Raw genomic sequence first — 27,033 nt, forward strand, 5'->3', positions numbered from 1 at the left:
AAATCTAACAATGAGCCGAGTGCCCACGGTGTTTTATAAATCACTAACTAATTAGCTAATTATTATTCATTGTACGCGATACGCCAAATTATTTATTGACGGCACTAAATTAACTTCTATGGACAGTGTGTTCGGGCTTAATTAACTACATACGTTTTTATAGCCCGGTAAGTTAACGCATGAACGCGAATTGCACCTGTAGTGCAACTGTGCAAGGTTGTAAATCTATCAATAGCCTATAACAGCCTGGACTAAAGGCCTCTTCTAACGGGATGGTTTGCCCATAGGAATTGTAGTAGTAGCACAGAGGACGCTGCTGCCCGCTTACCGTCATATTCCCTTAGTCGCCTCATACGACACCCGAGGGAAGAGAAGTGGTGGTGACAACTGTATTCTGGTGTGCCATCGCCACACGGCTTCTATGCAAGGTTAATATAGATCGTTAATATAATATAATAGTTTCAGGATTCATGACCACAGGTAGACCTGTGGTCATGAATCCTGAAACTATTTCATTTTATTATGCAATATTTATTTTTTTAATCCGATTTATTTATTTTGTGATTAATATTTTGATTTATGTCCTAGTATTTTATGAAATTAAATAATTCATTCTAATTTAGCTTTAAATCATTTTATGTATATACTTTAAAAGGTTTAATATACAGACTGATAATCTTATATATATTTCTTGTGAGCGTGTCTATGCTACTGAACTCCTCCTAAACGGCTGGACCGATTTGTATGAATTTTTTGAAATGCGTTTGGGTGGTACCCTGGATTTACATATTAGCTTTAGATTGACATATCATGTTGTGATAACCTGTAAATAATGAATAAATAATAAATAATAATAAATATACTACGACAATACACACATCGCCATCTATCCCCAAGTAAGCGTAGCTTGTGTTATGGGACTAAGATAGCTGATGAATATTTTTTATGAATATAATACACATAAATACTTATAATATACAGATAAGCACCCAAACACTGAAAAACATTCATGTTCATCACACAAACATTTTCCAGCTGTGGGAATCAAACCTTGTACCGAACCGCTGCCCACTGCGCCACTCGGCCGTCAATAGTTGAACCATTTACTATGTGATTCAAAACAAAACCAAGAGCAAGTCATAATGTATCTACTGTTGGTAGTCCATTATAAATAAATGAAATATCCTTAAAATGAAGACTCAAATGTGACGGGTGGTTTTGAAAATTCCTTTTATAGTTGACTTATAAATCACTCTTTGACATTGAATTTTTTATACTATGTATCTTATCTTCTATTTTTTTGTATTTAATAGCCAAATTTTTTAAAAAGGCTACTTTAATTGTTCAATTTTCATCCACAAGGAAATTAGGGCACGAAAGTTTTTATGAAAGTTATATCAATGAAAATCGTATTTAGGATGACAATTTATTTAAAATACATTTTATGTAGCTGTGTCCTGCGGTTTCAAAGTACTTCTGCATAGTCGACAGCTTTCCCGACGTAAATATTTTTTCAATCGTACTGCAGATATCAAATTATGCGTTTTATATAAAGACGAGTTGTCAATTGCTGGAAAAGTTGGTGAATCGGACAGCAGATATTTTCATACTATCGTATTTATTCCACTCTAAGATACTGAGCTCATTCTTCAGTATCGAAAAAATGGCTAATAGAAGGAATTTTGGTTTCTGAAGAAACAACATAGAACGCTTCCATTATAAAGCTGTGTAAAGGACTTGAAGAGAATGAGTAGCGCTTAGATATTCATGAAACTGCACTTCGGAGTTCGGCGACCAAGACAACTATGGCTAAACGTGACGAAGCTGGAAACAGATATTCAATGTATACCAGAGGAGACATTTATACTCGTACATGTTAGCATGATCCGCAAATTTTTTATTAAATATAAATTAAATATTTATAATAATAGTTTATTCCGCTCTCATATAGGGTTTTGACTCATAATATGTACATGTCTACTATAACTTTTCAGGCGCACCGGTTAATGTTGTGGCGTGTAATGTTAACATGATAAAATGTTTAGTTGAAGCTGTAACTCTCAATAAAAAATAAGGTGTGTGTGGTGTGCTATGAGATGGACTGATATAAATTACCATTTGGCTGTATTATTATAGAGCTCTGAATGTCACCGTCACAGCTGTTCATAGGAATTTTGCAGAGATTTCCAAACTCTACGCTCTTGTACCGCTGTGGCCAGCTGCGTCTGTCCACCGGTGTGGGTTGCAATTATGACATCCGATTGACTAGTAGATACAGCTGTTTTGTATCTAGGGGGTCTAGGCACCGGTTCCGCTGCCGACGATGAACGAGAAGCTAGTTAAGCTAGAAATAAAGCTAGAAACTAGAAATGCGACAAACACACAAGCATTTCGCATGTGTGTGTGTGCAGCGAGCAGCGAGAAGCGATTGTCCAGTACCAAAAGTTTTGTCGTTGGTCTACAAGCGTGTGCGTGAGTGTTACTAGCGAGATATGAATCTCTACTCAGCGAGTCTCTCGGCTAGAATTCTGATTGCCAAGGAAATATAACTGAGCTAGTTTTATCTGTCTTGTCGCTGTGACAAAGTAATAGAGAGTGAGTTACCAGAAGAGAGAACATTCAGGAAATTTGGACCTCCGCCATTACCAGATGAGTGATCTGTCGAATATAAGGACCATTCCATAATCTTAGTAAAAAAAAATTTTGAAATGAAGTCCATTAAAAAATCAGATCTGATACATTAAAAGTAACAGAGTTCGCTGTACTACATAGGTCGTCAAATACAAGTATGATTTATCCAGCTGGATATGCCCATTTCCGTGTACGGAAACGGAATGGGAGACAAATTCAGTCAGTAGTAAATAGCGATCAACAATGTCACATCTCACAGCGCAGACTTGGTCGCTGACGTGCAAATTCATGAATATCTAAGTACTGTTGGTTCACCTTTGGTCCTTTGTTTCCTCCTGATGTGGAAAGTGGGGTCTCATAGGACTGACCGTATTATATGTATGTTCGCGTGTTAGTGGGATTATTTTATTGTACCATTCAAATAGGTGACTTGAATGTGATCTTTTGCATTACGTTCTTATCATTCCTGAGCAAGTTCTACAAATGTAGGCTATAAGAGGGTGTTAAAAGTAATTAATAGTTTTATTTCTAACTTACTAGCTGTTGCCCACTCTTAGTTCGTTATAAGTCCGCGTTTTTAAAAAATCTCATCGGACACTTGTTTTTTTAGGGATAAAAAATAATCTATGTTACTCTCCGTTCTTTCTACTTACTCTATGTCAAAAATCAAATTGATTGGTTGTTAAGTTAGGACGTTAAGCAAGGACAAACAAACTCACTTTCTTATTTATAATATTAGTGAAGATTACTATGCACTGTTGCTTGCTTCTTTGTTTGCGTTTATTTCAGTTGTTACAAAACTCCGTGAGAACCTTTTATATTACAGGACTAAAAATTTTCTTTGTCTATCAGCTACCTAACCTAATTCTATGTAAATCTTCGTCAATATTGGTTTAGCTCACATGTTATGTAACATAATTTATTTATAAAATCCCCCGGGAATAAATAATTCTTGGGTGATTTTCTGTGATAAAAGCGTTATGTCCATCTACGGTACGGAAGCTATTTTTGGGGAAAATTTCTTTCATTAAACACTTTCGCTTAATTTATAATAAAACATCCAGGATTGATATTCTATTGTGAGTAGTTTTACGTTACTTTTTCAGAGTTCATTCATGTATGTACATATATATGTGATTTTCTTTATTTCACCAAACATTCTAAATGCCAGCGCTTTTTTGACAACGTGCCTGGTGCAGTGGTGAGCAATGTGTTCTTATAAGTATGAGGTTTGAAACCCTGGAGTAGCAATTTGGCAATTCATAAGTTCTGAGTTTTTTCTGGTCAGAAATATAGACCTGACCTCGGTAATGGCTAGTTACCGCTCTACCGACAAAGTCTTTGCGCTAAGCGATTAAGCGTTCTGGTACGATTACGCCCCGAAATCAATTAGCGGTACGGGCGCAATATAACTGCCATACGTCTAACAGGTTAGACCGCTACACCTGCGACTGCATCATCAAGCAGTCTCCTAGTGTAATTCCAGTCAAGGAATAAGAAAAAGAAGAGATTTGAGGTATCGTTTGAACCTCAAATCATCTCATCTTCAGATTGTATTTTTTTTTTTTTTTTTAAATTAATTAGCGGCATTCGGGTTTCCACCTTTCTTGGAGATGTTGTGCAATCTGGAAATTTTTCTACCACCAATGCAAACGGCTCTTCTTTTTGCGTAATGTGCTTTCCAAAGCAAGGGAGTGGACATTGCCAATTTCCTAACTCTTGGGGGTAGTGAGAACTTTTGACAGAAATATCCAACATCCAACAATTGCTTCGCCATAAGCGGGAACTGAATCATTGCCCTTGTGATACGTAGCCGAATATGCCATCAACTAGACCAACGAGATAGTTTTCCGTAATACCCATCCACTGTTAAATAAGTATACAGAAGTGACGTCATAGGCATAATTAATTGGAAAAATGAATGGTGCGCCCGCCTCCAGTTATTTACGACAAGTTGTATGTGATGGCACAATTAGGAAATGAACCAGTGACTCAATGGCCCCTCTTGTTTGAGGGAATTAGTCATAATAATTTATGTGCATTACTTTTACACGTGAACATATCTTGCACTATCTTCTGTTAAGTAATTTTGTCCCATTTAAACTTTCATTTTGCGACCCCCGCATCCCATCTTCCGCCTTATGTTAGTTTAGACCCAAACCGACCCGAGTCATAGTGTGACGTTAAAAGCTTTCCTAGAGAATTGGGCTATTCAAAGTGAATGAAGATCGTTCAAGTCCGATCGATACTTCCGAGATTCTTAGTTAGACCACGGCGCGTTTGGAACCATCGAATATGGTTGTCACCATATGCATTATCATAACTCAATTTCTTAAGATGGGGTTGCAGTCAGTTAAATTTAATACTAGAGGGTGAATAAAAAAATAGGCACTTTATTATGCAAATATAATAATTAATTATTAAAAAAAAAATCCTGAAATTTTGAACTTGACTCCAAACATACTTACCAACGTAAAAACTCGCCAAGATAAATAGTCGTTGGTAAGCGAAGGCTTACGACAAGTAAGTGCTTAGCATCTGTGCTAACCATTACTTAGATTCCCTTGAATGGACAGCACCTTAGCATCTGCTTTCGTTGAAACATAACCTTATACTTAACCAATGCTTAACTTAGCCACAGTATTAACAGAGTTTTGTGAACGTAGCAAGTTCTAAGCATACATTTTCCATATTATTGACAACTTTTACAAAACTTTTTCACATTAATACCAGGAATCGATAAAGCAAAGCGTAGTCAGGAAATTTAAGAAAAAAATGCTAAATAATCATTAAAAAATAAACAATAAAAATCCAAACTCCAAGATCAAGAGTACACATTCGATGTTCTGAGAGCGAGAGTAGAGTATACAATATGCGTTATTGTTTACTCTACAATAATTTTCGAAGTTTATCGAAGTCAAGTCATCTCATGGTAGCGTTCAATTGTAATATTTTCAAATACAATGTTGATAAGTAATACAATTTAAAAAAAAAAATAATAATAAACAACGAAATAAATTGGTTTTTATTTATTTTGGTTGCTTATAAATTTAGTATGTTGTGGATGCATCCGCTTAAGATAAGTAATGCCCTAAGGTTATAGATAGATAGATAAATTCTTTGTTGCACACAATTAAGGGATAAAGATAACATATTTTGAAAACATTAATACTAGAAAAATAAAAATGCGCAAAGGCGGTCTTATCGCGATCTCCTCCAGACAACCCTTAATGAAAGAAGAAAATGATTAAGGAAACGGGAAAGTGCAATTTTAAAAATATGTCATAACATAAACTACATATTATAGTCAGTATAATTATAGACAGTATGAGAGATTGTTCTTAACTAAGTTAAAGTAGTTCTTTGCGGAGTTTTATGAGTACTTTGACGCTAAGCTATCATTATTTTCTATTTAGCTTTGTACGTTTGTAAATACAAATTGTTGGGTAGGTACCTTATTAAAAAATCTGAGTGCTCATTTAGAAGAACAGCTTATTTCAGACTTTTTACTTTAAAGTAAATTGTTGGAAATGCATTAAATCAACTTTTTTTTTTAATTCATTTGTTTTTTATTTACACTAAAATATACAGGCAAGATTGTTTACATTAACAAGAAAAAATTGTCGTTTATTTTGTGAAAGCCGCTTTAAATAGTTTCTGCTTATGAACTTATCTATACGATAAGAAAATTTAACCTCGTAAGGCTTCTAGCGATGTTAAAGGTCAAGGAGAGTGCCAGCCAGGCATAGCGTACCAACTTTTTTTAGCGATTGTAGCGATTAGCGATTTTCCATTCCATCATTAGCAGAAGTGGGACAATAAAATAGTACTAGTTTGAATTTATGAAGATACCTGAGCAGGGGCTGTAACAGCCGAATATCATCACCATCATTAGCTCATTACCGTTCCACTGCTGGGCACAGGCTTTCTACCACCACGCTGCTAGATGATAGGTTGGCGGGCTTTATATTCATTATTTCATGTGATAGTGATAATAACAGAGTAATACAAACGGTGATAGCCCAGTGTGTAGGACTTCGAGTTTCCTTCGAGGGGACAAGTTCAAATCCCATCGCGCCTCTAACTCTTCTAAGTTATGTGCGTTTTTAGCAATTAAAATATCACTTGCGGTGAATGAAAACATATAGAGACAACTTGCATGGGACCGACGGCTTAACGTAACGTAGGCTCCGAGGAGCGGGGATATTGGATACCGCAAATTTCCAAACTGCCTCGTTGGTCTAGTCCTTCTTATATTATATATGTGAGTTTATATGGATGGAAGAATGGATGGAAGTTTGTTATTCTTTCAAGCAAAAACTACTAAACCAATGCGACTGAATTTTGTAATAGAGATAGATAATACCCTGGATTAACACACATAGGCTCCTTTTAATCCCGGGAAAATGGTTCCCGCAGGATTCATGAAAAACCAAAAAAACACGTACGAAGCAGCGGGCAACAGCTAGTATTTAATTTCAACTATAGATCATACATCGAACCCATTTTTCGGTCAGGCCCAAAAATTTATGTTGGGGCGTTCTTTAAGATAATTTCAGTAGGTAGGATTCCAGCTAGGTTGATGTGGCCCGAAAAAAAGAAAAAAGAAAGTTGCACTTGATTTTAGGAGTAAAACATTACATGCTCATGACTCTCCTTTAACTAAAAGGAGCAAGTTACATTCATTACTTAAACCAGTAAATAAATCGTAATAAAACACAAGTACTAAAAAAGAAAAATCCAAATGTTGCCTTGGAATTCCTTACGCATAACATTCTTCAATCTTCGGTCCATAAATAATAAACAACGAAGGACTAGTTTTGATCCTAGCGTCACGCATAGCTATCAAGCCAACGAACGACCGATGTTCTCTACAAGTTGTATGGGTACCGATTGCTGACGCCTTCTAGTTCCATGAACGCACGTCAGGGCCGCGCGTCTCTCCTATCGCGATTTGCGAATGCACGAACAGTAACTCCTCCGCACTCGCTGAGAACGGACGTATGCCCGAGTTGCATCGCTCCCGAATTCACTTCACGAAACAAGTTTTACGCATCGGATTCCTTCTTACTTCGCATATCAGTTAAATATCATAATGAACTTAAGCGGAAAACTGAAACGATTCTTTTCGAATGACTTTCAAAAAGTTGAAAAACATTACTAAGTGCAGTTTGTGAATTTCTTTATCTTATATTCCGCGGCTTAAGTACGCGTAGGTGATACAAAAACTTGAGTGAAATTGTTTATTATTTTGAAACAAAAGACAAATACCGTTGAAGACGCAGAGTTTGAATTTCATGTTCTTTTGCTCTTGTTTATAAGAACTCATTCGAGTAGCGTGTTGAAAAGAGACACAATGAGGTCCCACCGGGCAAGAGCGACAGGTGTGGCGGCTTTGGCGGTTTTGTTAGCCACTATAACAGGTAACTTAGTTTAAAAAGTATTGAATAACGTCGTCCTTTCACGAATTTCTTATTAGGTTTGAGGCTGTCCTTCCTGTTGTGTAAAATAAAAATTACAAAACCTGTTCCAATCTCTATCTAGTTGATTATTACTTTTGTCGCTTATGTTGGTAATACACGTGAGATAAGTAAATGATTCATTTCATTGATTACTCAACTTTGTTTGAGGTTATGTTTATGGTTTAAGGTTTATTTTTTAAGTACCTAAATACTACCTTTAATGTGTGATAGGCAGTAAATCAGTAAAGTTTTAAATTCAATTTATGTTTCATCCAATTTTAATGTCTTAATTAAGCCTATCATATTACTAACAATGTACTTTAGTCAATGAACTTTAATGATAATATTAATTTTTAAGGTATTGTTACACCTATTACCTATAATTAATGTAAGTAATTAGTTAATCAGTTTTTAAATTTATTTAAATAATGTAAAATAGTGAAAAATATGCGGAAGTTTAACTGCAAGGTCCCTCAAACTATAGTAGTTGCGAAATTCCTTTACAGTAAAATGTCATGGAAATGTGTCGGAAATCATTCTTCCCGGAACGACTGAATATTCTGCCACATTAATTCTGGGTGCATCCAAGCGTTACTTTCTCACCGCAACGCCAGAGAATCGATCAGACGGAAATTTGTGACAAAGCAACTCTGCCTATGCATTGGAGATTTAAGTTACATCCTTGGATTATAAATTACTACTAGCTTCAAATTTGGATGTTGCAAAATAGTTTTAAAAATTGCTTGCGTCACTTGAACACCGACATTATACTTCTACTTCTGAATATAAACTGCACTATGTGTTAGTAAACACTTTTAATTGAAATTTTACTAACAATGTTACTCAGCATTGCTTTGTTCAATACACTAATAAAGTTGAAAGAATTTATAAAGAAATTTGCGCCGATATACATGAAACAAAAACTATATTGGCAACGTAATTCCTATCGATTCATTAAGATTTATTGTTTAAAACATAGATTTAACAAAATTCTTTGAATATATAGCTTCTTCCAGTGAAAACATCTCGTCGAGACTACAAGGCAGTGATTAAATGAATCGCTCAGTCGTCATAGTTGGTTCCAGTTGATTAGGTTTCGATAACGAGGAAACTGTCTCTATATAATAGATAATATTTAGATAATGCTGTATAGTTTAGAAGTCAAATTAATCATTTTAATCCAGATATGTAAGTGTAACGCCCGCATACACCGCGTGCTTCAATCCAGCGTAAATCACCGTAAGGTTTTCGATCGATGTCATTGATCGTGATCTAAGTACAGAAATATAATTGAATCGAAAATAAAGTTAATCACTTTAATTTCAAGGAAATTGAGCTGAGTGACTTTATTTTTTATAACTGTAAAAATATTACTTAAATTCGGGTCAATAACTTTTCGGAGAATCTGTCTAGTGATAAAATTTCGGTACTTTTATTGATTGTAATCTAAATTTCATCAGACTTGACTCACGTACCTCAATGTAAAGGAATAGTAATAGGAAATTGAGATTTTAGAATACTTTGTTTATTTTTCATTGTATCATGTAATACGATCCGCTATTTTACAAACGATACAAAATCAAAGTAGATAGGTCGTGGAAATTTGCTAGTCTTCAAAATGATCTGCAAGAACCTAGTGGCTGGGTCTATTGGCTCCTTAATCTACATACGCATTCCAAACAATTTACATAAATCTACCACATCTGCCGTGTCATTATCCTCGTCGTTTAAGCGTATTAACTGTGAGATTGCCATAATGGCATGTAGACGTCTCTAAGGTCTTCGTCACGACTGATTATGAGCTAAAACTTTGTTATTACAAATGTTATCGTTGATGTTTCCGTGGAACTGTTTAATAACTTTAGATGTTTTATCTTAACTATAGATCTGAACTCGTTCATAGGATTGTATCTTTACTGTATCTTTAATAAACATAACCGTAATAGTAATAATAATGTTTTATCGTTGTTATATTTAGGAATATAATGTACATCTTAAACTTAGATGAGAATATTATATGAACTAATGATTAGATAATTCTATGAATTATCTTCTCATGTTTATGTACACATTAATACAGTAGGAAAAACAGCGCTTAAAAATTGGTATTTGTTGCAAATAAAAAGAAATTGAGCGGTGATAGCCCAGTGGGTAGGACTTCAACTTTACTTTTGGGGGGCCGAGTACGAATCCTAGCACGTACCTTTTATTTTTAAAGTAATGTGCGTTTAAAGAAATTCAAATATCACTTGCTTCAACGGTGAAGGAAAACAACAACAAAACGAGGAAACCTGCACGCCTGAGAGTTCTCCATAATGTTCTCAAAGGTGCGTGGATTCCACTTTGGGCCAGCTTGGTGGATTACGGCCTTAACCCCTTCGCATTGTGGGAGGAGACTCGTGTTCTGAAGTGGGTCGGTAATCGGTGTTTATGATTATGATGATGATGAAAAATAACACGTTTAAAGAATACAAGCGACAATTGCATGTAATGCTATTTGGTGCTAATGCGTTACAAATCTAAAGAAATACCCGTAGAACTGTTTGGTTTATCTAAAGAAGCTATCTCCAATAGTACTAAGAAGTTAATACTTCAATATTCGGGGCTCACTGAAATACCGGGGTAAGTTTACGTAGTATAATAATGGTTAGATGGGCTTCCTGAACGCAAATAACTAGCCGGGATTGAATAAAAGTAACCATGCAAGAGTGAAATCAGAAATATCAAATTGTCTCTACATTATTGACCAAATGTGGCATTGTTCAGATGTGTTTTTAGTTTTAAAATTTTAAGTTTTTTGTAAAATTCGCATATTTATGACTTCTTGTGTTGAAATTTTTAAAAGGTTTGAAACGGTTTAAACTATTAGAGACAATTTAAACGTAGATAACGTTAAAGTGTGGCGGTTAATGCAAAGGAAAAGTCTTTCTTCACACGTCTCTAAGTGCAGGTCATGCCAATCACGGTATTTCATCTAAATACTAAAGAAAGGCATGATGTGGGTCAGAGCGATGAATCACACGTGAACTACGAGGTATCTCGTTAGCACGTATAGCTGTTACAGTTTTATGAGACGTTGATACGTGATATCATACTTAATTGTACCGATAAAATAATTTTGTTAGTTTACGTTTGACTTGTCCAGTATGTTCAAAATACAGGTAAGCATAGGGTAGGAGTTATGAATTTTTGTTCGTGAAAGGGTCGTTTATTTGGTTCGGGAAAATATAATTAATCCTTTGGGGAAAAGAAAGAAGGTAGATAACGATTATGAAAATTGTGTTACATTAAGGTAGTTTAGGAATAGCTAAATTTGATAATCCACTGTTTATGCTTAAAAAGAAGTTAATAAATTTCCTTTTATAATAGCAACTTTTGAGTTTAGTTTGATTGAAAAAGGTGGTGAATTGATATGAGTTATTATGATAAACTAAGTTGAACTAATAAAGTCGACTCATTATTTATTTTTGATTAATGAAAATCGATGTGAGCAACATCGTTTTAATTTTCATTTGAAAAAGTTTAAGCATACTTATGGTACGGGAAGAAAAAATGGTTGGAACCATTAAAATTATATGAAGGTCCTTGAAGATAGACGGTAGAAGGAATTTCTTCATTTACATAATCGTAAACAGAATTCAGCTCGCAATAACGGTAAACAGTAGACTTTCAACTATGAACAATAGTTATAAGTGACTTTTGATTTTAAAATCCTTTGATTTTAAAAAATAAGTGCTATTTATTTAATCCATGACGGATTTACTATTTGCCCTTGACTCGGTGACTTTGTCGCTGAGGTCATATTTATCGGTAAACTTTTTAACAATTCGCGGAACCTCGGATTATGTAGAATAAACGTCGGCCTAAATTTCACGATGTCGTTCCGCCTGATCCTATTATATTCATAGACTGGTGTCAGTCACATTTTCAGTGTCAGCATTTGATACATTGTTTTGTCACGTTTTCGTTTATTAATATCTACTAAATAGTTCCATAAACGGGGTCGCATGAAAATACGTTGCAATGCTTTTGTAGCAAAAGCCAAACTGTAACGTTATCTATATCGTCATAGATTAGATACAAGTTATCTTTTTGATCAGGTAGTCCCTCAACCAAGTAGCTTGTGAATAAATCACAGATAAAATATAGTAATTTAACGAAGAATATTTGATGTATCTCTAGAAGTATATTAAAGAGTATGTCCGTACCATAAAACCTTAGATTTATTTATTTAGAAATACTGAACGTGAGTGAATGTTTTTTTTATTATACTACAAGCTAGCCCTTGACTGCCATCTCACCTGGTGGTAAGTAATGATCCGAAAAAAAACATAAACTGAAGAAAGATCGATGCAATACTAGTATTTTGATGTAGATCGTTATAATATAATAGTAATGCTTGTAGTTACCACGGTCGGGATTTTTTAAAATCTACTACTACCACTTCTACTACTGCTTCTTCTACTACTACTAATACTACGACTACTACTACATTACTACTTCTACTACTACAGCTACTCTTTTCTCTGCTTTAGTAAAATAGGTATCCATGTTTAAGTTAATTATTGCGTCTGATTCATTCATTTGGACTAATCAGTAAGTTATTGTTGTAAGCTTTCCTCATCTAAAATCTATTAATCCATAACTTTACAATTATGCCACTTTCTAACGGGTGGTCTGTATTTGAAAGCCTCTTTAAATACAAGTGATCTACTTCAAGCTTTATCTGCTCATTAGTATTTCTATCCTCAACGTCTACATCCGATAGGATGTAAATGTTTTTCTATACAACTCTATCAACGTTTCCGTTTCCTCGTTATAAATGAATGTGGCTTCTGCTGCTAGCATTCTTTAGGCTTAGACTACATGACGTTTTATTGGTTACCGGTTCAGTTCTAACCTTAATTTTTATCTCATATGATTTTAAAAACCTTGGTCAACCTAGTTATGATAAATTGCGAATTATTTTGCTTACCATTTTGAGAATATGAGCCAAAACGTGCACGTGTTTGGCTTATATTCTAAAAATGCTACTAATTTGACACGTAGAAAATTTTTCCTTTCACTTACAGACAACATTTTCAATAATGAAAATAATGCTTAGGTCTGAAAGTAGGTGAATCTCTGAGGATGTTTAAGATGAAACCGAATTAGACTGTAACCTTTCATATAGTCAGGACCTTAAAAACCGGTGGCACCACTGTCGCTACTTAAGACCGGTCTGGTGACGTGCGTCGCGAATTTCCCCCTTTTCACTGTCAGTCGAGCCTTTTTTAGAACTTTGAAGACCTACAATTATCTGGCATAACTGATTAAGAATTCATGCGATGGAAAAAAATGGCGGTCCTCCCTTTAACTCTGGACTTTTTGGGCAGTCTAAGAATTGTTGTCGGATGTTAATCGAATTCAGTTCCAGAAATGGAAGTAAAAAACGAAGAGTTTTATATACCGTCTGTAATCTTATAATTTTATTGACTTAAGGTTTATAATTCTCTTTTTGGGTACTTATTAAGCGTCAATTTTACAATTAAATATAATCTTTCTTTTGATAGCGGTGTAAGCCTACATGTTAAGGCTTCGGTCTGGCTTTCTGGGGGAAGCAGTTTTTAATTTAAGATATAAAGTAACATTGGTTTTAACGTCGAAGGAAAACGTCGTGAAATCTGCATGTTTGAGAGTTCTATATAATGTTCTCAAGGACGTGTGAAGTCCACCACCAACTACCAATCCACAGTGGGTTAGCGTGGTGGGCTATGACCTAAATCTTTGTCTATCTGAGAAAAAATTTTTGCCCTGTAGTTGACTTTTTGATTATGAAGATGATCATAATTTTTAAGGTTTAATCGAATGCATCAAATCAAATAAATAAATATAGGAGTACATTGACAATGAACCAGAATCAGCTATTGATGAGAATATTAAGAGCAGATAGTTTCTTAAGGACACATAACTTGAGTGATATCATTTCAAATAGATTGCGAAAATTTATTGAGTTCAAAAAGAATCAAGTGACTTCAATTGACAAGAATATTTATATTTACAATCGGTTAGGATTGTTGTATGCAGTTCACTGCCCAGGCACATGGCCAAATAGGTTAGAAGTGACAGTTAATTTGGTGCTAGTTCTAATCTGAATCTCCCAATTGAATACTGGGACAACGCTAATAATAAACAATAGATTATGAAAGCTTTTTAACTGTGCTAGTTTCCGTTATAATAACTACATATTAATAACAAAAAGGAAACAAACACCTATTATGGCAAAAATCTATCTGTTTGAAATCAGTATCTACTAGATGTATTAGTATATTATATGTTAAACTAGAAGATTTTGTATGTTTGCATTATATATATTAGCTCAGAAAGTAAGTTAACGTGGCAATTTTGGTTATGTGACATCTATTTAAACTAATATTATAAATAGGTAAGACTTTTTAGTATGATTGTTCCCAAAAGACTCCGAAATTACTGAACTTATTTTAACCATTTCTTCGCCCAAAAAAAGCTAATTTTTACGAAGTAACATAGGCTATAATTTATTAAAAAGAAAAACGAGTTCCTTAAGATAATTGAAATTAAGTAACCCAAAGTAGCAAAATTTGGCTTATAAAATATATTACTTCGCGAGCGCTGAGAAAACTATTGTTGACTACATCTAAACAAAACGCGGACGAAGTCACGGGCAACTACTAGTAATTAATATTTGGGTACTTGAGGATATTGATAGAAGAAGTTTATTAAAATTTTATTTGCTCTTCTTCTTTCCTATTATTTTTGAAATAAATTTTTGGCGACGGCTCATATAACAATGGTGGTAGTGCAAATTATCGATGCCAATTATGCTTACTTATAGTACATAAGTAGGTGCTATGACACCTACTTTAGTAGGACTATCCATATGAACTAAGATATTCTCCCAACTTTTAGGCGTTTCATTCGACAGAATATCTGCTCTAATTAGAACTCTTTCAGCTAATAGCAGTCAAAGTACTATTTGAGTAAACTGTATCTTTTTTATTTGACCTTATGACGTGAACTGAAAGCTAATTTCATATGGCTTTAAGTCGCTATTAGGTTCTTTAAGGAAATAAGAATGAGTAAAATATACTGACATTTTACTTTCGACGATAATTTGTCATACTACACCTAACCAAAGCATTGTAGTTGTAAATGCAAAACGATCGTGCAGGGTGTCAAATCCACCGGCTAAATAAATCACGGTAAGAATATATCATGAATATTTATAGAATGAATTAAATACCAGCATAAAAACTTTTTGCTGCATTACAAAACTCATTGAAACTGAATGACGAAAGTGGAACAGTGTACAATTTGTACAAAAAATAAAACGCAGACCTTGGGTAAAAAACATTGATCGTGAATTCGAACTTTGTTACGCTTACTGTTTTAATCTCGAACCAATTGTGATAGAAAATATGAAACTTGAATTCAGAAATCAGGCTTCATTAATATATCGGATGGACTACTTACACGGATTTATATTTTTCGAATCAAAGTTCGTAGAGTCGATTATCTCTCGTAATCATTACTCGAGTAAAATGTAGAAACGATAGTAAGTGGAGAAAATTTACATCAAGAGGGAAAACTGGCAACTAGTGTTTCAAGTAGGTACGCCTTAATATCCGACGATAAATTGCAAAAACTACCGCCTCTATTGCTACTTAGTATTTATTGAGTTGGAAACTTTCCGTTTTCTTATGGCTTCTATGCCCTGCCAATAATTACGAAACGTCATTATAGTTGCAAAATTGCATAGTTTTCTACGACCAATTTGGCGTTTGTATGCAAAATTATCTTTGAGAGTGTTTCTTCTTGGTCTAATCCGTTTTAAATAAATCGCTCCAGCAGAACAATTCAATCATTGCAATAGTGCAATATTATCACGTTCGTAACTAAATCACACTAGAATATCAGATATTCTAAAAATATCATAAAGGTTAGAAAACGGTGACGATAAATTAACAATAAAACCAAAACAAAGCACTATTATTTAGATTAGAGCTTAGGGCTACGACGTTTTAAGTTAACAGGACATAATTGTACCATGAATGGCGCTTCGTTCTTTACTGCATTCATATTTATCATCAGGGCCCTATGTAACTACGTATCGAAGACATGTATTTTAGTCACAAAATGTCATAAAAATTGAAACCTTACTCGTTAGGACTTCCAGTTAGGTGGTTTATGCTATTTGAAGGGCATAAGGCTGAAATGATGTGGAGTAAAGCAATGAATTTATGATTATTTATTTTTAATAGCCCGTTATAGTATTCCGCTATCGCTATTGTTTAGCTAAAGCACGCAATGCCTAGTCGCGAGTTATTTCAGGCAGTAGAACGGACAGCTAAAATGGGAAAAATTGGTTATTTCCAAAATATGGAGCTAAAATTTTAAACAATTTTAAATCAAATATAGCGTACTCTCGAAGATATCGTCGCAACTATTTTTTATGCATAACCGCTTGAAGTTTATCAGATAAAAGAATTTGCTTAGAAGAATATGAAAAGCTTGTTATTAAAATATGTTTTAAAATTAATTTTTATTTCATTATAATCCACATAGCATTGAGAGTTAATATTGGTTATAACGTTTTAGTAGCTACATTTTATTTCAGTTTAGCTCAAAAACATTATTGTACAAATTTAATTCTAGCCTTGTAGCATTTCAATGTCACAGAAAATCAGGGATCAGGTGAGATTCTAGTCAAGCGCAACACTTATCTAAGTAAGGTCTGATTACATGTGTAACTAGTAAGTGTACACGGACTTATCGTTTACCTCACACGTTCGAGTTTCACAAAACGGCAAGCAACGGGCTCGTATGCATCGCAGCAAACAGAGTGTGTCGACTCCGACCGGATTGACGACCGCCGTACGTGGACCTTGACGGGGTGCTCTGTTTTCAATTACAATAATGGCTTTTTAACTTATATAAGTTTTTAAATAACGGATTCACTCTTTTAACAGAAGATTAATCTAAATCATCATCATCGATCCATTACCTTTATCTCATAATGGGAAACTCTCAGGCATGCAGGTATCCTCATGATGCTTTCGTTTAAAGTTAGAAAACATTTACAAAGCTTAGAAATTGTAGAGGTCCGTGCTGGGATTCGATTTCGGCCCCCTTATTTATCATCGCTGAAAACCGTTAAATAAGCGTTATGAAATAAAAAAATCTTTTTTAGAATCTATATAATCTATACATCGATCTTTTTAATTTGATATCTCTCTTAGCTTAGAACACATACCTACTTTAATTCATATTCTTATTTCTGGTTAAAAAAATCTTTTTTAGAATCTATATAATCTATACATCGATCTTTTTAATTTGATATCTCTCTTAGCTTAGAACACATACCTACTTTAATTCATATTATTTTTTCTGGTTAAAAAAATCTTTTTTAGAATCTTTATAATCTATACATCGATCTCTTTCATTTGATACCTCTCTTAGCTTAGAACACATACCTACTTTAATTCATATTCTTTTTTCTGGTTAAAAAATTTTTTTTAGAATCTATATAATCTATACATCGATCTCTTTAATTTGATATCTCTCTTAGCTTAGAACACATACCTACTTTAATTCATATTCTTATTTCTGGTTAAAAAAATCTTTTTTAAAATCTATATAATCTATACATCGATCTCTTTCATTTCATACCTCTCTTAGCTTAGAACACATACTTACCTACTTTAATTCATATTCTTATTTCTGGTTAAAAAAATCTTTTTTAGAATCTATATAATCTATACATCGATCTCTTTAATTTGATATCTCTCTTAGCTTAGAACACATACCTACTTTAATTCATATTTTTATTTCTGGTTAAAAAAATCTTTTTTAGAATCTATATAATCTATACATCGATCTCTTTCATTTGATACCTCTCTTAGCTTAGAACACATACCTACTTTAATTCATATTCTTTTTTCTGGTTAAAAAAAATCTTTTTTAGAATCTATATAATCTATACATCGATCTCTTTCATTTGATACGTCTCTTAGCTTAGAACACATACCTACTTTAATTCATATTTTATTTCTGGTTAAAATTGAGCACGGGAGTTAAAGTCATAGTTTTTTGGATATTGTGTCTTGTCTAATCATAATATTGTAGGTCACCGGGAAGTACCTGTGTTTTAAGTGTTAAGTGAACAAACAAACAAAGCACTTTCGCGTTTTAAAACTTAATATTTTTTTAATTACATATCTCAACGATTGAATTCGAAATATCCATTGGAGCCAAATTGAAAGCAGGCTTTAAAACTGCAATGCTCGTATTTTTTCCAAACCTCACTGTTTGTTGAGCTATCAAATTTTCGGGTCACGGGATCTTGGCAAGGCTTTAACTCAAGAATTTTAGCAAGAGATATTGGAATGGTGCTGACTCCAGCGGATATTAAGCAAAACTTTAGCAATGCTATAGATGGGTATAATGTTAGTAGGTTCTTATTAAGTATTTGTTTCTGTTAATTTTCATAGTAATTACCATCAGAATACTATTGCAAAATCATTGCTTACCCTAGCTTTTTTTTAATCCACTACAATTTCGTCCTTAAAATCACCAGGTGATAAGTGATGATGCACTTTAAAGAGTAGCGGGCTAATCTGTTTAAGTTATGGCAATTATACGAGTATGTATTACAGTGATAGTAGCATCGTAAAGGACGAATCACTTGCCGCATCTTTGTCGGTAACTAGCCACGACTGAAATTAAAGCAGCACAGAGAAAGTACAGAAATTTGAAATTACTTGGTATCAAAACCAGGACCACCAACTTTAAAGCCGCATTGTCTCAATGCTGTGTTTTGGTTGCGGGTGTTTTTCGTGCTCACTTCTGCGCCAGATAGGTCTTCAAACCCTATGTACTTAACCTTAACCAAATCACAATGTCTTCCGTTACTACCGAACCTTAACACAAATTTTACTGAATAAGGTCTAAATATCAAAATCTTTTAGCAGTATAATGCGTGAAGATAGCTCCTTTATGGTCTACAACATCCTCAAAGCTTTTAAGGCCAATGTATGTAGTCTATTAATATCTCATTAAATGGCAAAGGTCGCCCTTTTGTGCGTGCACGCCTCTCGCTTCATGCTTCTCAACGAGTGAACGCACGTCGCATACTGTCATCTCAAATGTACATATATTAAAGCCCCTTTGAATCATTGATAACGTATCTTTTGTGGGACTTATTGTGAGAATTCTATATTTTCCAATGTTTTCTTATGCAATGAGTTTGGAACTGTTGCCAGATGTGCTACTTATTATATTAAGTCTAGATACCTGGTACTGTTGTGTGTATTGCAACAATTTGTTTTTTGTTTAGATTTGACAGAGACTGTAAAGAATGCCACCAAAAACCATAAACATCTAATAATCGTGAAACCATTACCATCTAATATTATAGATAAAAGACCGCAACGCACATAGAACCAACGCTACGCAATCCGTACCTAATAAAGTAACATGAGTCACATGATTTTAATATTGCATGTAATTTCTTTCAGTAACTATGGCAGTGGTTTACTCAAAAGCTGTTAAATTTTTGGTTGCAAAGATAAGTCTCAGAGATCTAAAGCCTTCGAAGTATTATTTCCATTTTCATTTAAACGTTAGATATATAAAATAAAGTTAACTTTCTAACTCCAGGCTTATACTAACAATAATTAATTAAAACATAAAGCCGAATTTTTTTGACACATCTTCAACTGGCGGACCGAGCATGAACCACCTACTATACTGTTGTGAATACCAATGCCTGCAACACTTCGCAGGCCACGAAAGAAACGTTCTGCAACTTACCGCCCGTTGTCCATCAACTTAAGGCATATGTGTTAAGCTTCATATGCCTGTAATTACACCGGAAACCACGCCTTTCAAACCGGAACAATGTTGCTTAGTTGTCAAAATAATTATGCTGGTAGTAATTCCTGTCACTAAAATCTCTACTAGAAATAAGCTATCCACAAAACCTATGACCGTTTCACAATTGTCAAATCCACAATATACCTCAGTAAGAGTAAAGTTGAACAGTGAACAATAAACCTGGACAGCAAAAATCTAGATTGTGTATAGCATGAAATCATTAACTGAGTACAATTACCGCGGACAATGGTGAGAAAGTTCTACGAGAACGAAATTCACGGCTCCGTGGGAAAAATAATGCAAATCCCATTTTCTCTTTGGCTTTTTGTGGATTGTCTGGATATTTACTTTTATTGCTTTCCCGATTTAACGATATGAATTAAAACAGTACTATAATAGCACGTTTGCACGTAATGTGTCTTGCATATATAGTGTATTTATAGGCGATCAAACACCGTAGGAAAAATACAATGGCTCTTTGTTTTTAGCACGTACTAATTGATGTTTTTTAATACAAATAATATATAATCTTATGTCATGGCTTGATATTGATAAACTATGTAGCTATGTATATTCATCACGCGATTTTCAAAGGGGTGGTCAAATTCAAATTCCAAAATGTTTTATTCATGTGACCTTATCACAGGCACTTATAAAGCGTTCATACGAGTACATATATAATATTATTATAACTGCATTCGTTAACTTAAAGCCAAAGCTAGGAGGGTTCCAAACGCACCTTGTTCTAAGAAGAGTCCACAACAAACTTAGCCAGTTTTTTTTTGTGATCACCATCTCACAGTCGAGTTAATGTTTAGCTATGAAGTTAGATCAATTCATAACCAAATTTTTTTTTTCATACATGTAATTCTTAATATTATATTATGTTATCCTTAATATTGTTTAACTCGGTGTTTCAAAATCACTAGCCTAATTTTCTTGTACGATAGGTATATTGACTCACTAAATTGCTTCAATGTTGTTGCGCAGGATTATTATCTGTGTTAGTGACTGAGATTGCCAGTTTAATGTGTTGTCCAGGGTATATAGGCAAGGCAAAAACCAACATCGTACCTAATAGCAACTAAACCCTCCTAACGTCCATAGGTTCCACGAGCAATTGCGCCTCGCCCATTGACACTTTAGCTTCCTGACTCATTGAGCTATATTATATTATGTTAATCTAGTTCTCCTACTGACTTCACCCTTCAATCGCGTAAACTCCGAGCAGCTCTGTCCATAGCCCGCTGAGTGGCTTCGAGCCTTCTTATAAGTCCTTAAGTTAACTACTACGATTCGAAACTTATATAAAAGTATATAAGTATAACTTGCCTTCTTGAAAAAATATTTAAATGTATGTTTAGTCCGAAATGTCAAAATATACACGTTGTTATCTCTTAAAGTAGCTGCGACTAAGAATCTAAGAAATGGCTCTTATTTTCATAACGTCTTAATGATTCAAAACTAACCGCGTTTCCGCGGCGTACCGCATTGCTATATAAAATTAAAAGCTCTGGTTTGAAAACAGTAAAGTGAACATAAAATCTCAAAAATAGGTTGAAACATAGCGGTAGATAGTCACGTGGTGAGCATATAAAATGGAAATGGTTCAGGATTTATTATGGCAATAAAGTAGTGCAGTATTTCAGCTACACGTTGCGTACTAGAGAATACCACGTATCGTTATCTACATGGCAATCTATTGGTGGTTAGCGATGGGAAAGATAGGCTAGCGTGATTGATCGATTACGGAACCCCTATGGCTGAATTGCACTTTTAAATTGTTATGGAGTATTCTAAAAAAATGAAAAAATATATCGACTGGTTTCTGAAGATCGATTTTTCAATCATTGGTAAGGTAATTGTCACGGAAATCAATTTGAGGGATATAAAAACAATGAAAACTTTGATTTTATTCCTCAGTTGAACTACTTGTCTATTGAAGCCACTCTTATAAAATAGATTGCGAATCTATTTTATAAGACCAAGCGGATAAAACGATTTTACCGTTACCAAATTCGAGAGTAAATGTTTATTGATAAAAAATATACTTTATTCAAATAAACTCGATGTAGAAAATTTTATAGTAATGTAATTAAATAACATGGTATAGGGAGAAAACAAATTGAGTGTTGTTACTTAACCGATGCAATCGACTGATTTGCATGGAAGTTGTAGATTTCATGGAGTTGTATTAAAAAAAACTAGCAAATGTTTAGTACCTACCGGACAACTTAAAATTTAAGGAGATAAATCTCCAGTATTCCCTTTGTATTGAATAAGTAGACTCTGGTCAAACGATACAGGCATTTTATAACGAATGTATAAAGTTCGTTTCGGCAGCAGTACGGTTACAGAATTTGGTAGCTTATCAATTCGATAGCAATTCCCGGTATACCAGATCAAAGAGAGCCGACGCGAAGCTTTCCTATGTTCGTTTTAAATTATATTGGTTTTTAGATGTTTATTTTCCTCATTCAATTTTGTTATAAGAGTGAAGGACAATAGTTCAAAGAGTTATAAAATAATTCATGTTTCTAGAATTTGCATATTACGGGCTATGGAACTATCGCATTATAATAATATTACTTTCGTATATGTAAACTAACCTTATAAATATTTTAGCATAGATACAAAGCTCTACTTCCTTTTGATACCTACTGGTAAGGACTGGAATGCCCTTCCGGCATCCATGTTTTCTGACAACCTATGTTAACAAATCTTGAATTAGGGTCAGCTCATTACATATTATAAGAATGTGTTACCACTTTCATTATTTTCACGCATTTTGGCTGACACTATCCTTACAAAGACTACGTTTTCCGGTTAAAATGGAACACGCTTCCGTTAATTACGAGTACGTTTGTTATCCTAGACTTGCGATATCTGTTAAAGTATTTTTAATTTTTTGTTCCACTACACGTTAGCCCTTGACTGCAATCTCACCTGGTAGTTAGAGGTGATGCTGTCTAAAATGATAGGGGGCCAACCTGTTAAGGAGTGTGGTAATTATACCCCTAAACGATTTCTACGCGACATCGCACCGAAACTCTAAATCGTTTAGCGGCACGTCTATGTCGGTAGGGAGGTAACTAACCACGGCCAAAACCACCTACTAGACCAGACAAAATTCAGAAATTATAAACTCCCAAAATGCCTCTGCCGAGAATTGTACCCGGGACCTCCAGCTTAAATTCACAGCCCTCACCGGTGCGCTAAGAGGCCATCAAGTAAAGAATAAATTGGCATCTTCTAGATCCATATTCGGTCTAGCTTAATATGTTTCATATCAAATTGCTTTGCATATAATAATAAATAAATATAAATTAATAAATATACTGCGACAATACACACATCGCCATCTAGTCCCAAAGTAAGCGTAGCTTGTGTTATGGGCACTAAGATAACTGATGAATATTTTTTATGAATAATATACATAAATACTTTTAATATACCGACAAACAATACAAAACAATACAAAACATATTTGTGTGATGAACATGAATGTTTTCAGTGTCTGGGCACTGAAAACATTCATGTTCATCACACAAATATTGTCCAGTTGTGGGAATCGAACCCACGGCCTCTCTCTTCTCTCTCTTCACGGCCAGAAAGCAGGGTCGCTGCCCACTGCGCCAATCGGCCGTCATATTTTACATTCTAATGTCAAGTGTCGTGAATCAATTCATATAAGTACTTTCATAATTAATAATATACCTAATGATTCATTAGGATCACAGCAACGTTTATTTTAGTTCATAAGTGGTCCGATAAATGGGACCGACCACAAAATTTACTGAAGGATGCCTTAATTGAGTTTAAACATTAACCAAAGCGAGTGAGCAATGTGCTTGATTTATAAATAACTTTAATGCATGCAAGGTAAATTACCCTGCATATGGACAGGAATACTCCCAGGATCGTCTCTATAGTCAAAGTCAAATAGTCAAATATTTCTTTATTCAAATAGGCACAGGCACATAGATGGCACTTTTGATGCGTTGATTATATACAAAATGTGTACATGATAGCAGTGAGTAAATTCAAATTCAAATTCATTCCTTTCAAGTAGGCCTACTTTATAAGCACTTTGGAAACGTCAAGTATGTATGTTTGTAGTGACTCGACCACCGGTTCGGAAAGCAGATTCTACCGAGAAGAGCCGGCAAGAAACTCAGTAGTTGCTCTTTTCCAACATCAACATTTACAATCATTTTGCTATCTTGCGGGAGATGAGAGCGAGGCTGGCTGCTTCCAGTCTACCTTGTCATTGAGGAATTCATCAAATGTATAGTAACCTAGTAGTGATGGCGATAACTACAATCGTAAACTTAAACATAGGCTACGAGGGTGCCAAACGCGCCCTGGTCTAAGAAGAAGCCCAAAACAAACATAGCCGGGTGTTCTTTTTGTTATCACCATCTCACATTGTCATTAAAATAGTCCGACATAACCACTGTGCCTCCCCGTGGTGCGGTAGTATCCATGACGATTTCCCCACGAAAAAAAAAGAAAAAGATTATGTAAAGACTTAAGTCGCTTAAATGAGAACTCAATTATATCTTATATAAGTACCTAACATACTTTGCCATTAGATTAAGTATAAAATTTAAAAAAAAATCTCTGTTACTAATTCAATGCTAATATAATGTTATATATTTATATAAATTATGTTTATTTTATATTTATATATGTATTTGTATCTTTACATTTTGGTATTTATGTATCAACACTCTTCTCCCGTTCTCTTGCTGTAAGTCCTATCTACAAAGGTTGGCTGTAAGAGATTGCTTGCATCAATAAGGCCGCCTTTGCATATCTACATTGTGTACTGTATACTCCTTACTGTTTCTTTTCCTGTATGTTGTACGTGCAATGAAGTGTTTCTTCTTCTTCTTCTTCTTCTTCAATGCATTAATATAACTAGCAGACCCGTGCAACTTCGTCCGCGAATGAGCCGACTTAAAAAAATATTCGTAAGTTGTCGCGGACTGTTTTATAGAACTTTCACGCATCGCACGCATCAGAATCTCTCAAAAAGGATATTTTTTGCAGTATTTGCCCGAGATTCCAATATAAATGAATCCAATATAAATGAATGCTAGATCGATTCGATCGATAGCCCCCGAAACCACCTGTACACTAAATTTCATGAAATTCGTTGGAGCCGATTCCGATTTCCAAGTATATATATTTAATATATAATTGGAATATATATATATATATAAGAATTGCTCGTTTAAAGATATTATAATTTATTTTTATTTCTTATTAAGTATGCAGCAATTTAGTTTTGATACATTGAATGAGATAACATTTTTTATATGTGTTGTTTATTTATAATCCCGCGGAAACCATTATTTTCCCCGAAAAAAATGCATCCTACGGCCGACTCCAGGATTCTAACTATTTTTTTTCGACATTTCATCAAAATTAGTTCAGCAGCCAATCCATAGTGACAAATGCTTTTTTTTTAAATACCGCGGGGAGGTTTTATCATCATCTTGTCTGAGATAATTGTTATCCAACTAGCTGCGATCCACGGTGCTACCCGCGGTGAATAACTCGTCTGGTTGCTTTATTAGAACCTGAAGGACGGACTATATTTGGTGTAACATTACGAATGGTTCTGTTAACACCCCTTGCAAATTTGATAAATTATCCAGGACCAAAAGTCGCCGGTAACTTCTTCTAACTCTTAACTAACTTTGGCAAAAATCATGTCGTTCGGTTACTTAGGCCGTGAAGGAAGGACATACAGACAATCAAACAGAGTATCGCATTGATAATATTAGTATAGAAATCCATCTCCAGGATGCAAGCTACATTTGTGTCAAATTTTAAGATCAGTACAACGGTTGAGCTAAACATACAAACCAACAAACATAATCTTCACATTAGTATGGAAGTATGGATATGTCTCGTAATTATATAAATATAAAATTAAAAGTTACATGCACTTGAAGTAATTCAAACTCATTATCGATAAAAAATAATTATAAGGCGTTATGGGAGTATGTAAACAAATTCCATCAATAAGTACTTGTTCAGAATACAACTCGCTCCGCCGTTCCTGACGTACAGAGCCAATTAGCAGCAAAACTTACATAAAAAAATACCTTCTTGTGTTTCGCACAAAACACGAGGGCAATATCAATATAAAAACTAAGCAAGCGCATTGTCATTGGGGTTTTTACCCTATGAATAGTTTTTTTCTCTTTTTGTACCAGAATTATGAAAAAGTTTTTTTTTCGATTAAAATTGTTGCTTTATTCGCTACTCTTATTTATTTAGTTGTTACTTTTTAAAATTATGTATAAATCCATGGAAATGATTTTTATTTGTTTTTTTCGGTATGCGGGACGAGCTGTTAAATCGGCAAAAAGAATGATGGGAAATAAAAATGCTCTGGTTTTCGGCATCAGTTGTACGCGGGTTACATATAGTCGATCGTTTGTGCAGTTTAGTTTTATATCCACTGTTCTACATGTTGTGAAATATTACCATCCAAGTTGTAACAAAAATGTACTGATTTAACTTAAATAAAAACGGTATGCGATAGAGGCCGGCTTGGATATTTGTTTTTCACATATTCATTTTACTTTTGAGGGTTGGTCTAGTGTTCAGCACGTTTAACTGAGGATTATGAGTACGACTTCTTGGTTGGACCCAAATTGTTGGGTGTTGGGTTAGGTAAGGTTAAACTTTTTCGTTTTTCGTTTTCGTAGTTGTGATAAAAACTTGGATAATAAGTTAGGCAGTCAGTCCTAACTAATATGCGATAATAGATTGATTATAATCGTTAAACCTCCATGGAGGGTTTCATCACTAAATCCCTCTTTCCTATTAAAGAGGAAACGTGTGTTGAGAATGAATAGGCTACACATGATTATGAGGACAGCTTTTAGATATGCCTGGTTTTCGCGGATTAACGAAAATTTTTCTTATAGTGCATAGATGAATTAATGCATACATAAATAAATAAATGAATAAATATACTACGACAATACACACATCGCCATCTAGCCCCAAAGTAAGCGTAGCTTGT

The 27,033-nt window shown here is 34.4% G+C and overlaps 1 protein-coding gene across 1 annotated transcript in view; it reads left to right on the forward strand.

Moving 5' to 3' along the window:
* Positions 1-7,624: 7,624 nt before the first annotated feature.
* The window catches only part of LOC120631427 (fasciclin-2), a 184,910-nt gene continuing 165,501 nt past the window's right edge, over positions 7,625-27,033 (forward strand). The window contains exon 1 of the mRNA XM_039901006.1: positions 7,625-8,054. Coding sequence (XP_039756940.1) covers positions 7,988-8,054 — 67 coding nt within the window. The 5' untranslated portion in view covers positions 7,625-7,987. The remainder of the gene's footprint in view (positions 8,055-27,033) is intronic.

Source organism: Pararge aegeria, chromosome 18 (assembly GCF_905163445.1).
Source record: "Pararge aegeria chromosome 18, ilParAegt1.1, whole genome shotgun sequence".
Taxonomy (NCBI): Eukaryota; Metazoa; Arthropoda; class Insecta; order Lepidoptera; family Nymphalidae; genus Pararge; species Pararge aegeria.